The sequence below is a fragment of the Notamacropus eugenii genome, chromosome 3 (assembly GCF_028372415.1).
Source record: "Notamacropus eugenii isolate mMacEug1 chromosome 3, mMacEug1.pri_v2, whole genome shotgun sequence".
Taxonomy (NCBI): Eukaryota; Metazoa; Chordata; class Mammalia; order Diprotodontia; family Macropodidae; genus Notamacropus; species Notamacropus eugenii.
In genome coordinates, this window is record NC_092874.1 from 227112393 (window position 1) to 227128587 (window position 16195).

Genomic DNA, 16195 nt, shown 5'->3' on the forward strand with positions numbered 1-16195 from the left:
TTTCCGAAAAGAGAAACCAGATCTAGACTGAGAGAAAGGCGACAGGAGATGGGGGTTGGGGGTGATACAGACTGTAAATGCCAGGGAAAATCCAGCAAACATAAAAATAAAATTAGGAATTAGCAGGATGTGTGCATGTATGGCTGGGGTGAGAGATGGCTGGTTAGGACAAGGCCAGGGGGAGGAGGATGAACCTAGCTGGCCATGGGGGTGGGAAGGCAGAGGGGGGGAATACAAAAGGATTGAAGAGGTTAGTATAGAAGTGTTTTTCACACGCCATGGAAGCCCCAGTGGCTCCTCTATGCAAACAGGAAATCTATGGAAGGAACAAGTTGGGTATGTAGAATATTCTATAGGTAAAAATGTGTATGGCCATTAGAGGTGAAGGGCATATGTGCGTGCTTGCTCACAAATAGCTTTCAAACTATAGAAAAAGTGGATCTATTTAAATATATATACATAGAGTCCTATCGATGTCCAAATGTGTGAATATAAGCACGTAGATTCCTCTTCACATCCAAAAATTCAATGTGATGTACAAATAGGGTATTAAATCCCTGTGTGTGTGCATTTTATGGCACACATACTGGCATTTAGCATTATGGTTGTGTGTATATTGTTAGCTAACTATGTAGTTAATATTAGCTAAATGCAGAGTTAAATTCAATTCTCTGGCCCCGTGTTCAGGATAGTCCCTAGAACACAGTTACCTGAATAAAGATAAGGCTTTAGGGGTATGTGTCTGTGTGATCCTTCATGCAGATGATCGAGTTTATGGGAGGTTATGATAGAGGTTAGTCTTTGGAAATGGGAAGAAAAGTGTGAGAAGTTGTGAGGGCAGAGGCTGAGGCTGGAAAGGGAGAATGACAGTGATTCCTAAAGAAAATCTGGGTAGATGAGTCCCCTAATATATGATAAAAGCCATTCCCTCTGACATATATATATCTGCATTTGTGAAGGAGTTTCTTCATTAGGAAATTCCCTTAATGGATGAAATCACAGGTGAAGAGGAAAGTATGTACACACATATACATGTATATAATTGTATAGATATACACACAGATATATTGATCTGGATTCATATAATCTATATATGCAAAATACATATGTGTGTATGTATGTTTGCATGAATGCATGTATCCATAAGGTGGACAAAGATCAGAGAGGAAGATTCCACCAGAATTAGGCCTAGAAAGTAGATTCTGAATATTTGTAGAGAACTTTACCTTAACTTCTCCCTCAGTCCCACCTGATATCTTTCTGACTTAGTTTCCCAGTGGAGAAAGATGATTTCCAGCCCACGATTAGCCATTGATTCTCCCCCAGAGCCTGAAATTACACTGCTTACCTCCTCTTTTCTACACTGCTACCTGTATCTAGAGCTAGAATCTTGCTTTTCCCAATTAACCTACACTACATCTCTGCTCAGGCACAGGCAGTTCAACCCAGCCTCCTGCTCCCTCCCACCAGAACCCCCAGCTAGTTTTCAACCAAGTTTGGAAACTCAGGCTCTAATTTCCCTGAATGGATTATTCAATGTTCCAGCGGATTCGAACATTCTCCCCCACCAATCCCACTGAGGGTGTGTATGTATATGTACAAGAAGGGTGCTTTCTCTCCCCTTCAGAGAGAAGGAATGTGCCCCTTTCCAGGGATTGTGTGTATACACACACACTCACTCACACCTAAGCATAACCAAAGCTCCCATTCTAAAGTATGAACAGCCTCCGGACTGAAGAAAACAGATCTAGTTGTGGTGGGGCATTTGGTAGAGATAGAGTACAAAACCTAAAGTCATAGACCTGACTAAGAAGAAATAAAAAGTGGAAAGTAGGAGTGGGTAGCACTTTAAAGAAAGAATACTTGGTTGCCAACAAGATCAGAGCAGGGGATGACTGCAATTCAGAGGTTTAATCTGGTTTTTTCCTATTCTCTCCTCTCCCCTCCCTTTCTCTCTTCTCCCCAGTCTTTTCATGAGAGGGAGGGGGCTTAATTTGGGGGGAGAGGAAACCTTTCCCCCTCCACCCAAATTTTAGAAGCGGAAGGGACGAGCCCTGAGTCTCCCTGCTCTAGCCTTTTTCTCTCAGCTCCTCTCTTCCCTTTCTCCTTCCCATTCCCTTAATTGCAGATGTTCTAATTAAACCCTCAAATAGTTGTTATGCTGTTTTAAAAGGTACTAATTCAAGTGTCAACCAGGCCGGGAGGGGAGGGGAGGCAGCGGTAGTAGCAGTGGCAGCGCAGGGTGGCGAATTAAAGGTAGATTGACTAATCACGGCGGCGATCATAATAATAAAATCAGAGGGGGAAAAAAATCACATTATGACTTTTCGTGGAAAGAAGGGAGCAGGCAGCGGCCGCCAGCAGCACGCCTACTCCGACACAAAGAGCCTCGGCGATTCCCCTAGACTGATTTATGACGTTTTACAACCCTATAAAAGCTGCAGCGACGAGGCAAACGCTCCTACCACCGCTGGCAGATTTAGTCTAATAAATAAAACATAAACAGTTAACTTTATGTGTCACTTTTATTGTTATCAAGTAAAATATAGCTGGGCCCGGCAAGCTATGATTTTAAACTATAATTGTTATCAAGTACAACAAGGAGACCCGGCTCCCTCCCTTCTTCTCTCCTCTCCCCTCCCCTCCCCTGTGCCTCCTGTCCCCTCCCCCTCAAACTATGACTTATCCGGGGGCAGTTAATTGGGATCAATGTCCTGAAGTGTCTTCTTCAGCTCTGGTCAGGGTGTGCTCTCTTGGGCCTTACAGTTCCCCCACCTTGGTGAGATTTCCATTTATCTCCCTCTTCCTCCTTCTAAAAGTCATCAGGGTAGTCTAATTTGAGGGAATGGGGATGGATAAGGACCACAGTAGGAGTCTACTCAGGTTTTTCTCCCATCTTTCAGTACCCTTCTCTCTTCTCTCTTCTACTGTATCCCCTCCCCTGCACCCCACAGGCCCAGATGAGTCAGAACCTAGCTTTGGAAGAACAGAATCTTCACCTGTCCCTGTTTTCCAATGTACACTTGCCAAAGGACCCCACTTCTATACTCCCCCCAAAAAACCTCCAACTCTGGCTGCTGGGAGAACTGGGGGAAGTTTTGCATTTGTGACAGCCTTAAGCCAAGCGTGTTCTGGGATGCATGTTTAAGTGTGTTTACACATATGTACCATAGATATTGCCTCATATCTAAAAAGACAGGTATACACATACAATTAATTACACATATCATGGGCACTGACAAGCATTCTATCCCCAAATTTACTTATCTGTACTTATAGAGACATCCTACGTCTGCTTCTGCAATATCTATACACACAGGTCAGCTGTAGAAATATGGTCAATATCGATACAGTTCTATAAATGTTATCAGTTTTTTTCCTTCCAAAATCCCAGATGCAGTCCTTTTAGATGATTTTCAAGAGTTGGAAAGCCAAGGTAGGTAGGACATTGGAAAAGTCTCAACAGTGAAAATGTAAAGGTGAAGCTCCGGATCTAGGGGGGGAGAGGCTGTGAGAATGGGGAATCCAAGAAGAAGAGTTCTGAATTCTGCCTTTTTCCAAAGACATACCATCTCTCTCCAACCAAGTTAAGGGCATCCAGACCTTCAGGCATGACAGTCATTTGTATACAGCCAGCTCTACCTGCCAGGTAAAATTCTTTACCTCACCTTCTCTCCCAACAGTCGGAGGGTAGGTTAGGGGGAGGGGAGGTTTGGGTGAGTGTGTTTAAGTGGGGCAGAGAAGGGCATGGGCTCTGGTCTTCTTACACTTGTGGTGCACCAGTCTCTTGCTCAGTCTGGTGCCCTCTCCCACCCAACCTCTGCTCCAACTTCACCCTCTTCACTGGTTCTCGACCTAGACAGACTGAGACATACAACCATTAATGGATTCATTCGGAAAAAATACATACAATCAAGCAGACACAATACGACTGGGATTTGGGGCTTTCTCACTCAACCTTCCAACGCCCCAAATCAGATTCTACTTCTCTCTGAGTGGGACTTGGGGGGGATACACTTGCCTTCTTGTACTGGGGAAAACAAACTGACTGAGGGGTGGAAGGAAGACACCCTAACTGCACTCAGTCTGGGTCTAGTCTCCCCCTCACAAAGCCCCCCACTCACCCCCACACCACCACCACCAGGAAAAAAATTGGATACATTTTGAATAAAGCGATTCTGTTCCTTATCCGGGGACTAGGTTGCTTGGTGTGATTGGCCGGCGGAGTCACATGGTGAAAGTAACTTTACAGGGTCGCTAGCTAGTAGGAGGGCTTTATGGAGCAGAAAAACGACAAAGCGAGAAAAATTATTTTCCACTCCAGAAATTAATGATCATGAGCTCCTATTTGATGGACTCTAACTACATCGATCCGAAATTTCCTCCATGCGAGGAATATTCGCAAAATAGCTACATCCCTGAGCATAGTCCGGAATATTACGGCCGGACCAGGGAATCAGGATTTCAGCATCACCATCAAGAGCTGTACCCACCACCACCTCCACGGTCTAGCTATCCCGAGCGCCAATATAGCTGTACCAGTCTCCAGGGACCGGGCAATCCAAGAGGCCACGGGCCGGCTCAGGCGGGGCACCATCACCCCGAGAAATCGCAGCCGCTCTGCGAGCCAGCTCCTCTCTCCGGCTCCTCCACTTCCCCCTCCCCAGCCCCGCCAGCCTGCAGCCAGCCAGCCCCAGACCATCCCTCCAGCGCCGCATCCAAGCAGCCCATAGTGTATCCATGGATGAAAAAAATCCACGTTAGCACGGGTAGGCAACTTTGCTTTTTTGCTCTCCTCCTCCCTCCCCTCTTTTCCTACACTTCCCACCCTCCCCAGTTCCCCTCCGGCTCCCGTCCTCCTTTCTCTCCTTCCCCCTCTCTCTCTCTCCAGGAGCGTCTCTGGGTTAGCACAATTGAACTGGATTTACGAGCGAGAATGGGTAATTACATCCCCCATAAATTTTATGGCTTAGCTACTCTGGGCAGTCCGAGCCATGTGCTAGGATCTGTTATGTATGTGAGAAAACTCTGCTCGCTTTCTAAGGGCGCATAAATAATTCAGTGGCGTTACAATGAGGATTCCCCTCTTATTAGACTACAAAGTCTTCAGCGTCCCTCAAGTTCTTTATAACCCATTTAGTTCGATGACTTTATTATTTTCCCCCTCCTGCTCCTCCGAGCTGAGAAGGGGATGGGGGTTGGGGGTCAGGAAAGCCTGCTGCCTCTGAACCCCCTATCTGCTTTTCCCATCCCCCTCCCCTCCCCCTAGTGAACCCCAATTATAATGGAGGGGAACCCAAGCGTTCGAGGACAGCCTACACCCGCCAGCAAGTCCTGGAATTAGAAAAAGAGTTTCATTACAACCGCTACCTGACCCGGAGGAGAAGAATCGAGATCGCCCACTCGCTGTGTCTCTCCGAGAGGCAGATCAAAATTTGGTTCCAAAACCGTCGGATGAAATGGAAGAAGGACCACCGACTCCCCAACACCAAAGTCAGATCGGCCCCACCAGCCGGAGCGGCGCCCAGCGCCCTGCCCGCCACCACCCCCGGCCCTACTGAAGACCATTCCCAAAGCTCAACACCACAGGAGCAGCGAGCAGAGGACATTACCAGGTTATAAAACATAAATCACACCCCCTCGCCCCCATGCCCACTCCCCCACTCCCCACACACAAATTGACTCTTATTTATAGAATCTAATATATATATATATATTTTGGTTCTTTCTTCTCTTTCCCCCACCTCTCGTCCTTTGCTTATTCCAAACAGAAACAACAGATCCATGGAAACAAGCACCCCCCCCTTCTCTCCCTTCCACTGTTAAGGACCCTTTAAAGCATGTGATGTTGTCTTAGCATGGTACCTGCGGGGCTTTTTTAGGCCGTTTGGGGGTTTTATTTATTTTTTAAGAAAAAAAAACAGCAAAAAAAAAAAAAGATGTACATTGCAAGGTGCGATGGTCCAGTTCTGGTTAATTTTCAGGGGGAAAGAGGGAAGAAAAAGGAAAGAGACATTTTTAGGCCAATTCTTCTGTTTCTTCTTTTCCTTTTTTCCCCCTTAGGCCTTTTGCATTGAGAAATGCATCAGGGGAGGTGAGGGAGGGGGAAGTCATTTTAAGGAGAACAAAGCTATGAAGTTCTTTTGTATCATTGTTGGGGGGGGTGGGAGGAGAAGGGGGGGAAAAGGCAGCAGACAAAGCTAAATGCATCTCGGGAGCCTCTCTTAGCTGTTCAGTTTGAGGAGTCAAAAGAATATCAAAAAGAACTTTCAGTTCTGAGACGAAAACTCCAGACCTTAGGTAGATTTTTCACCCCCCTTGTGATCATTGTGGTTTTTGGACTGAATTTTACTTGGTTATTGTAAAACTTGCAATAAAGAATTTTAGTGTTGATGTGAAGTGCCCCGTGATCAATAATAAACCAGTGAATGTGAATTAGTTTTACTTAATGTCTGATGGTTTCTTTTTTATTTCCCCTTTCCTCTCCTGTGAACTTGGGTTGATGTTGGTAAAATCCCACCTTCTCCCTATTTGCTTGCTAAGTTTACTCTGAGCAAACATATGAATCTTAACTCTCAACTCCAGTTTTCCAAGTGTCCTTAGAAGGACCAGGAGGGGAAAGCAAGTGTGTGTATGTGTTTGTGTGTTTGAGTGTGTGTGTGTGTGTGTGTGTGTGTGTGTGTGGTGTGATGGCTCAACTACGAGGTTTATGTGGGACATTAGGGTTGATTTCTCTTTTCACCTCTCCTCAGTCTGAGTTTTCAGAGAAAAAGGCATCTTCTGGGAGAGGGGACAGTAGAGTTGGGAGGCAGAGGGTGTCTTATTTTCAGGTAGCAAGTATCTGCACTTAGTCCCTCTCCCCATCCCCACCCCCTCCTTGCTTTAGAGCAGGGTTTAGTTTGAGATAAGCAGACTTGGACTGGGGTAGTGTCTTCTATCTTTTGCTTTATTTTGTTTTTAAATGGGGCCTATAACTTTGTTAGAACAGAGAGCTCCCAGTGAAGTGTTCCTAACGATGCGGATAGTCTTAGAGAGTTTCCTGGGGACAAGTGACTTACCCAGGTTCACACAGAATGTACCTGGGGTGTGCGTCTAAACTCAGTATGTATCTAAATTCAGATCTTGCTGAATCTAAAGCATTTACTATGCAATTCTGCCTCCCATCTGTCATCTTATAGGGCTTTATCGTGATTGAAGGGGCATAAAGGAGATATGACCCCAACCAATCCCACACCTGAAAAGTCATTTTAAAGGCAGCTAAAGGGATACTTCAGCCACTTTTTCTGTTTGTTTAGACTAAGAATAGAAGGGGGAGGTGAAGGGCAGAAGTTCTGGAGGGCCTCCTTCCATGGGTAGGCCTCAAAGCCTTGTGTTGGGAGATAATGGAGATGTTTTATTTTTTTTCCCCCTAACTCCTATCATAGACCAGCCAGGTGTGGGGCAAAGGCACAGAGAGAAAAAGATTTCATCCTTCTTTTCTCCCCCACCTCAATCTAGGCTATGGCAGGCTTGTGGGAGGCAAATGATTTTATAATTTTGTTGTTTATAATAAAATTGGAAATCCAAGAAGAAATGTACAAAAATAAATAAATACTTTCCCCTCCCCATTATCTGGATAATTCGAGCCAATAATTTTAGTGTCATAGACCAGGCCTGACCTCCATGCGCAAATTTTACTTGCTTATTGAAGGAACAGTATCTGCATTCACTTGATGGTTGTAACAGAATTATATCTTCCTCAAAACTCACAGACCTTTCCTTGCCAGGAAGTCTGTTCAAATTTCAAGACATTAAGGATCTTAGAAGCTGTATTATTTTTAAAAGGGAAAGAGAAGAACTGTTCTGGGTTCGACTTATATCAAAATCTTGCTCTCTTTTACCAGATTCTTAGGCTGAAAGGTGACAGGACCAGATAAAGGCCTCCCTGAATAGAGAAGTCAAGTTGTAGAGGAATATGTGTGTGATTGGTTCTCTCTCTCTCTCTAGTCCACTTTGCTGGTAGAGTAGTTGTTGAGATGTAGGTTGGGTGAATAGAATGGTCCTCCAGGCCTCTTTTCGCAACCCTTGAGCATACTCTAGAGATGGTAAAACTGCCTCTTTCATCCAGCTCCAGGAGTGCAGGCCAATAATTATCCTAAGTTATTTTTATGTAATCAAGTGAATTAGCAACCAAATCACAGCTGAAGCCTCCATCATCTCAAGGCAATTGGCTTGGGGTCAGGGGGGGATAAGATTTGCATGTTCCACAGGGGTAGGCAAGAGAAGTTGCAAAGAGAGTGTATAGGAATGTCTTTTAAAGCTTATAATAAAGCTAACGTGAAAAGTATGAGGACCGGGATGGAGGGGATAGAGAAATAGTGTCCCTAAATCTATCTGTTCTTTGGGGGATTTTTTTCTTTTTCTGAAAGTTGTAGAAAGGAGATTTTTTTTTTAAAAGCCACAATTCTGATTTCTGGTTTTGCTCGAACTTACTAAATGAAGATCATTTCAGCACAGGGACCTCAGTTTCAAATGGGAGGGGAATTAGGGCTAAATAGGGACATTTATTTTATTTCTTTCACTCCTCTGATCTCTGTTTCTTCCTTCTCTTCTTTTTCTCTCTGTGTTTGGATCAGAGGAGAAGCATCCTAGGTTATAACAATAAACATTATTACTAATAATAGAAATATCAATTATTTTAAGCTTAGGCCCAAGGTAGTTTTATTCTCTGGCCCTGTCTTTTACTAGTTTGCCGGTCTTCTCCTTATTGCCAAAATTTCCCCTTTGCCTTGGACGTGACCACCAGGAATCGAGGAGAGGCTGCCCTGAAAGGAATGGTGGGAGAAGGAATCTAGAATGGGGCTCGTAGCCGCAAGCCTGACTTTTCCTCCCTACCAAAGGGACTCTTTCATTCTGGTTGCCTTCCCGGTGAAGAGGAAGGGAGGGGGTTTTTATTGAAGTTGGATGGAGAAGAGGGGAAAGGCAAGGGGGAGAATGCAACTCAGGTTCACGGAGAGGACACATTTTCTCTGCCATCGCTTTTATATTCCACAGCTGCCCTGACCTCTCCCCCCTTCTCTGACCCTCTGGGCTCTGCACCATGTACTATCCCTGGGTCTCGAAGCTTTTGTAAGGTTGTGGATTTTTTTCCCCCATAGTAATGGGGTGGGGTGGGGGGAGAGCCAAGTCGAGCTGAATGCATGTGTCTCTCTCGAATGGCTAAATAAAAAAGAAGATGTGGTTGAAGCGGCGACCAATCCGTCCAAGGTCCTTCTCCAAGAGCCTGTCGATCCCAACAGGTCAAAAATTCGCTTGACATGTAAGTAGTTAGCATTTAGATTTGTTTGAGGGTGGGATGGGGGCAACATTAATACAGATGTAGATATCTACATTTTTTCCTCCAAATTTCATCTCTACTCCAAAGAAAGAGGAGGATAAAGAGAGAAGAAGGGAAGTGTCTGTTCAATGTGGTAGAGTTTGAGCAACATTTCCCCTTCCCAGTTAGAGAGAAGCACATTTCTCTGATGTTAAAAGTCATCAGGAAAATGTTGAGAGAGGAACAGGGATAGAAAGACAGAAAGAGGAACCTTGGCTGCTTCTCACCAGATGCCTCTAGTACCCCCTTTATAAGGAGTTCCCTACCAAGTTTCTGTCTCCTTCAGTTTGGGCCAGCCTCCTTCAAAGAGGTTGGCTATCAGAGAGGGAATACTGAAAGTCTTTCATTACTTGAGAGAAAAGAGGAGGGCAGGGGTGAGCCAGATGTGAGTTAGGGGACACTCATTCCAGCTGTTCATTGCTTTCATTTGCTTCTTTAGGATTAAGCAAGAATTGAATTTTTTGACTTGAGTATGGTTTCATAAGAAGGTGCTGTGGTCCTGGAGTTGAAAGAGGAGGAGGAGTGATGTTAGTTTAGGAGGAATCCGGTTCTCACATCCACCCATCACCCCCCACCCAATTGCCTTTTCTGTCTTATTCAAGGGAAGCCATATATCCTGTCTCCCCAGTCTACCTTTCTCAGGTATTTCCTGATCTGTCTGCCCCCATCCCACACCTTGGAGAGAGGTTAACTTTAATTAAAAACTGGTTCTCCCCCCTCAGACTGATTAACAGAGCTAGAAGACATCCCCCAATCTCCTTGTACATACACCACCCCCAACCACCAGAGCTGGAGCGGATATTTGTTAACACTCTGAATGTCATTACCCACAGATACAATTTTATGAACTTCCTAATCTGTCGTCTTGATTTATCTGGATGGGCAGGGGCCCAAGCTAAACATTTGGGGTCTTTGGGGAAAGAGAGGATTTTCTTGCCAAACAATTCTCCTATTAGAATTAGTCCCACTGGGGTCTATTTCTCCATCCCCTTTCTCTCACTCATGCCCCACTTTTTTTCTTTCTACTTTTCACCCTTAGTGCAGGCCCCGGTCCCTGGTTGCCATGGTCTCCCATTACCTTTGGGGAATTAAAAATAGGGAAAGATGATTGTAGGAAAGGACTAAAAGGGGATTCTCCACCTCTTATCCACACACTACTCTGGTTCTTTTTTCTAAATAAGGCTCCACTCTGTCTCTGACCCATTTTTGCCTTGGGTTGCCGTGGAAAGACAAAGTCAAAATCCCTACTTTATTCCCAGTCTTCTTCCACCACAGGAATCTCCCTCTTGGTTCATTCTCCCCCTTTCCCAATTTCCAGGCTGCTGGTTCTCTTAGTTATCTCAATATCCCTAGTGGGTCAACCAGTAAGTAGTTTGTTTCTAAGTCTTTCAATCCGGGTTTTTCTCCTCTCTTCTCCCAAGCCAGCTCTAAGTCTTCCAGAAAACAGACAGAACACTGGAAAATACCTCTCCTTCTGTGTTTTGTCAGCTCTCATCCCACTTCAATATCTCCTCTGTCAGGCTATCATGATTTCATCTTGCTCCTCTCTGGCCCTCGATGGTGGTCCAAAAAGTTGATGGGTCAGAAAGAAGGGAGATGAGGCAGCAAAATTCCTTTTAAAGGCATGTGGAAAGTGCATTGAAAACGCAAAGATATTATAAAGTCAGATAGAAATGTGGAGAATAATCTTAATTTCCAAACAAGGTTAGAAAATGCCAGTGGTTAGTAGAACCCTCTCTGGTTTGTCCAGACTGAAGTGGAGACCTGAACTAGCAGAAGGGGGAAAAAATAGTATTCAACTCTGTCACTATCTCTGGCCTCCTGTTTGCCCTCTCTTTGTCATAGCATGGGGAGGGGGAGAGAAGGCTTTATTTTTGTTTACATTGATAAAAATCTGAAAACCGTTGCTGAAGGAGGCAGGTTTCCTCCTGTTCTTGGTCTTCTCCAAATGGTCTCTGCCTTCTTGGGAAACCTCGGGAGAAAAACATGACAGGATGTGGTCTCTTCCACTTAAATTAACATAGCATCACCTCCCTTAGGGGTAACCCCCATTTTACAGCATGGCAGTTTTAAGGGGCCCAGGACTAAGGAGGAAGCCTGGGGATCTTCCAAATGCTCCAAGATCAGCCCCCTTCCTAGATTCCCCAGGCTCCTCCTCCCAAGTTTCTGGGGCACCTACCTTCCATTCCAAGGTCTGCTGGGAGGGCTGCCTTTGCATTCTTCTGGGTCACGACCCCAGCTTCGGACAGCAGGACAATAGCTGCTTGAGCAGGGGCAGGCGAGGTGGGTGAGCGGGAACAGGCGCCTACAGCAGGTTCACCGAATGGTGAATTCCATTGCCTGTGAGCCCACTGCATTCGGCCCTGGGGTTGAGTCTTCTGGAACTCCCTTTACTTTTCTCTGATGCTTAAAAAGTGCTACCTCCCCCCCCCATCCTGTCCATTTTCTTCCCCAGGAAAAATGGAGTAGGCCGTTTATCTGTATCCTCCTCCATCCATATATTGGAATTTATTTTCCTACATACATAAAGAGTGACCCTCAGAGCTGCTGGTGTCAAAATGTCAGTTGGTCTTTCCCCCTAGAGCTAGATTCCTTGGCTTTTCTGAAGGGGAAGTTTGGTTGCAGACTGCAGGAATCACTGCATCCCCTTGACAATGGGTTCTGCCTAATATAAAGGGACTGAAGAAAGTGGGAGCCGGTGGAATCCAGGACACCAGATAAAGCATTTTCTTGATCTGAGAGATATTATGAAAGAGCCTGAGACTGAATTATCCAGATAATTACCTCAAACCTCCTGAGTGGCCAAAGCTTTTGTCAGGAAAATGGGACTGAGACTAGAACCCTCTGTTGTTTTGAACAGCAACACAAAAATAAAAACTAACCAAATCAAATAGGAAACGTGATAGATTTGTGTTGGGGGGAGGGGACCAAAATGGAAGGGGGTGGTGCCATTTAGTGGGGGCCTCCCCAAATATCCCTTATTTTGGGGAGGGATTTTATTAAAGGAATCTCCCTTCTGTCCTGGCAACCATCCCCTATGCCAAAGTGATGGCTCCACCTTATTTCAATCCTTTGGCCTCTTTTCTGACTTGTGAATCAGATCAGCCCAGCCTAGATGGAATTTGGTTGTTAACTCTCCAGTCAGCCTAAAGTGCCTGGTGTCTGGGCTGGAGAAAAAAAATTATGTGGTTCTGGAGAGTTATGAATGAGCAGCTGCATTTGGGGGACTGAAAAATTTGAGGGGACGTATAGTGGGAAGTGGGAAGTGTAAAGGATGACTGGGGACCTATTGGATTTGGGGAGGCAAGGATCGGAAATATGGCTATGCCAGAGTTCTGGGGTAGTAATCTTTTTCATTCCCTCTACCTTTTTCAGAGATTGGAGTTTCCAAAGGAAAATAGTTTGAGGGAAAAGGAATAGGGCTTCCCAGGTACAGAACTAGGGACTAAGAGCTCAGGGTGAAATCTACAAGTTAGGGGTCTCTAGGCCCAAGGAGAACACTGTGATTGAGGATTCAGCCTCCACTGCTTTTGTTACAGACTGTTCCTAGCAATTTGGGGAAAAAAATATCAGTTCCCTTGGAGTGTGCCAATCTGTCCGGATCTCCCTCCGGCTCACTGTTTCTCTTCCTGTCTTCTAATACTTTCTTCTCTTTGAGTTCCTGCCCCAATGTTTTTAAAAAATGATTTCTCAGCCTCAGTCTTCTTCTCAACTCAGGTTGGGACAGTGCAGCACCCTCCAATACCACCATGAAAGCAGAGAAAGAGGAGCCAAATGGCCTGGGGTTGTCGCTTGTGGAGAGAGAGCTGGCCTGGTTGGCCGAAGGGTCTGCTGAGGTTCAAAGGTTCTCAGGCAGGAGTGAGGGGCCAGGGCCTCCCACAGAACACTTCACTGGGGAATTGGGGGAGCAGCATGCTTTCCTGGGGCAAACAACACTGTTTTATAGCCCTTTCAGCAGATGTTGAAGGAGCCACTTTCTCCCGGGATGCCCCTTTATCTCTAGGCAGCCCCAAGGCCCCAATCTCCTCTGCAGCTTTGTTCTCTCTCTCTTCCCCTCCTCCCCCTCCTCTTCCTCTGTTTGATCCTTCCTTTCCCCCCCATCAAATTGTTTCTTTAGATCTTAAAGCATCTGCTCCTCCCTCCCCCTCCCCCACATCCCCTCATTCCACACCAAGGGAGTCAGAGGGGCCCCCAAAATGAAAAAATATTGGGGGGGACTTCAGTGACCATAAATACTGCCTTCCTTCCTGCCTCCTCCAAGCTCTGCAATTAGACACCAAAGAAGGGTTCTACCTTGTCTTCATGAGAGCCCATGATTCTGTAATTAAGATTTTTCATAACCCCTTCCCTGAATTCCTGAGGAAATTAAAGCTGTGTAGACCAGGCCTCACCCCTAAATATGTGGGACTCCTCTGGTCACAGATACATCATTATCCACCTAACTCAAGAAAAAGCAATTTTAAAAGATGGCTAATATATTTTTTTCTGAGTGATTTCAATAATTAGTTCAAATCTCTGCTCTTCTTTTGGACCTCTGCCTTATAGGATGTAACTTCTATTTTGATCTGTGTGGAAGAAAGGCAGACTAACATTCTGTCTAACTTGGAGTAGAAAACACTGGCTTGGGAGAAGTACCTAGGGTCTATCCAGAAACTTCCCACCATCCCTTGACATTTTGGGGCAAGTCTGGGACTTCTAGTCCGGGCCTCACTGAACTCATCGGTACAGTGATCATTTCTAAGTGTCCTTCTAACTCTAAATCTGTAATCCTATGATTGATATGTCATCCCATTCCATCCGTCTGCCCCATCTTTTTGCTTTGAGGTCCCTTTGGGGCAAATAAGGAGATAAGGAGAACACACTCCCTATCATCACCCTAACTTCTCTCCCAAAACTGATTATCACCTAAGAAAATCAAGGCATTTTAAATTAAGTAGATGCTTGCCCCCTATTTTATGTTGTTCTATAATGTCTGGAGGTAGAGGGAGCGTGTAAAATGCTTGACTAATGTTGACTGCTGCATAGGGCAGCTAGGTGGCGCACTAGATAGAACACTGGGTTTGGAATCAAGAAGACTCATCTTCCTGAGTTCAAATCCAGCTTCAGACACTTACCAACTGTGTGACCCTGGGCAAGTCACTTAACCTGTTTGCCTCAGTTCTGCATCTATACAATGATCTGGAGAAGGAAATGACAAACCCCTCTAGTACTGTTACCAAGAAAACCCCAAAAAGGAGTCAGACGTGACTGAAAGATGACAATGTTGACAGCAGCTCAATCTGCCACCATCCCAGACCAGCCAGGCCAAGTCTTCACAGGTCATCAGTTGAATCATGCAGTACAAAGCATTCCAAACTGGAGGAATGGGAAAGGGGAGGTTTTTGCTGCACTTCTAGTTCTGGTCTGGCTTTCACAGACTTTACAGATATCTCTAGTTTCAGTGAGCCTGACTGAATTGATTTCAACCATCCCATGGAGATGGAATTTTCCTTCTGGTCCCAGTCTTTACCCTGCTGTCACCCCCTAGTACCACCCTCCCCACCTCCACAAATTGAGAATTTAGCTAAGGCATCTGGATAAATCTAGAAATTACTCTACTGTTCCTTCATTTTTTTCTCCCAGAACTGCTAGGGGGTCCACAGTCTTTGCCTTCCTCTCTCTCAAATCTGGTCCAGTCATCTTTGCAAAGACTCTTTGGAGTCCTTGAAGAGTAGGCTGTTGGCCACAAACCTTCGATTCATACAGATGGCAATGGCATTTCCTTGACTCAGTCTCCATGGCAATGAGAGAGGCAGCAAGTCTTTCCCACTTCAGTGTACATACATATATACTCTTTCGCTCCCTTCCCTACTTGGCCTCAGAGTCTGGCTTGCACTGGCTGCCAGTGTGTTCTAGGGGAGCCCAGCACAAGAAAGGAGTGGAGAAACACTGTACTTTATTATCATATCATTATATATAACACATATTTGTACAAATACATGTGTGCGAACGCATTTCTTCTATTTGTATACTTGTATGTATTGTTGACATTCTTTTTGGAGGTGATAGAACTTATAATGTAAAAGGAATCATGTGGTTAATTATGGGGAGGGGGAGAGAAGGGGAACTAAAGAGGCAGATGCCTGACGGAGTTCTTCATTCATTGACACCTATGGAACATTCTTTGACTTAACAGCTGCTGTCCTTAGCATACTGGTCTTGCCATTTTTCTTCTAGGAGGAGTTCCAAACCTAGGGATCATGTTCTTGATTTAGCAAATATTATATGAACTACATTTCAATATAATTGGTTTCCTCTGTAATACTATGTATTTTATTTAATGCATTTAAGAGGCTTCATCAGAAGACCAAAGGGGTCCAGGACATAAAAAAGATTGATTAAGAACCCCTACAATTTTTTCTTGATGCTGACCCACAAAAGAACTCCACATACCTCATGGAGCCATAGCCTGAGCACATTTGGCTACTTCTGATTCTGTTTCCAAGAGGAATCCACAAGCTATTTTCTCCCAGTGACCTCATTTCTTACTTGTTCCATCACAAATTGAATTAACAAATATTTACAAGGCATTTAGTATTGCATTGGGTATTGCTACACCTGTACTCCTTCTTAGGGGAATGGGATCAATGCTTAGGACCTGACAGCACTGTTGAGTTGTTTCAGTTGTGTGCATCTGTTTGTGACCTCATTTGGAGTTTTCTTGGCAAAGATACCACAGTGGTTTGCCATTTCCTTCTCCAGATCATTTTACAGATGAGGAAACGGAGGCAAACAGGGTCAGCCCAGGTCACACAGCTAGTAAGTGTTTGAAGCTGGATTTGAACTCAGGAAGATGAGTTT

At 45.0% G+C, this 16195-nt stretch overlaps 1 protein-coding gene across 1 annotated transcript; it reads left to right on the forward strand.

Annotated features, from left to right (window-relative positions):
* Nucleotides 1–228: 228 nt before the first annotated feature.
* On the forward strand, nt 229–6444 carry HOXC4 (homeobox C4). The gene is made up of 3 exons (XM_072654897.1): nt 229–3649; nt 4201–4769; nt 5270–6444. Exons 2-3 carry the CDS (start codon nt 4331–4333, stop codon nt 5620–5622), a joined length of 792 nt encoding a protein of 263 aa, XP_072510998.1. The 5' UTR covers nt 229–3649; nt 4201–4330; the 3' UTR covers nt 5623–6444.
* The last annotated feature ends 9751 nt before the right edge of the window (nt 6445–16195 follow it).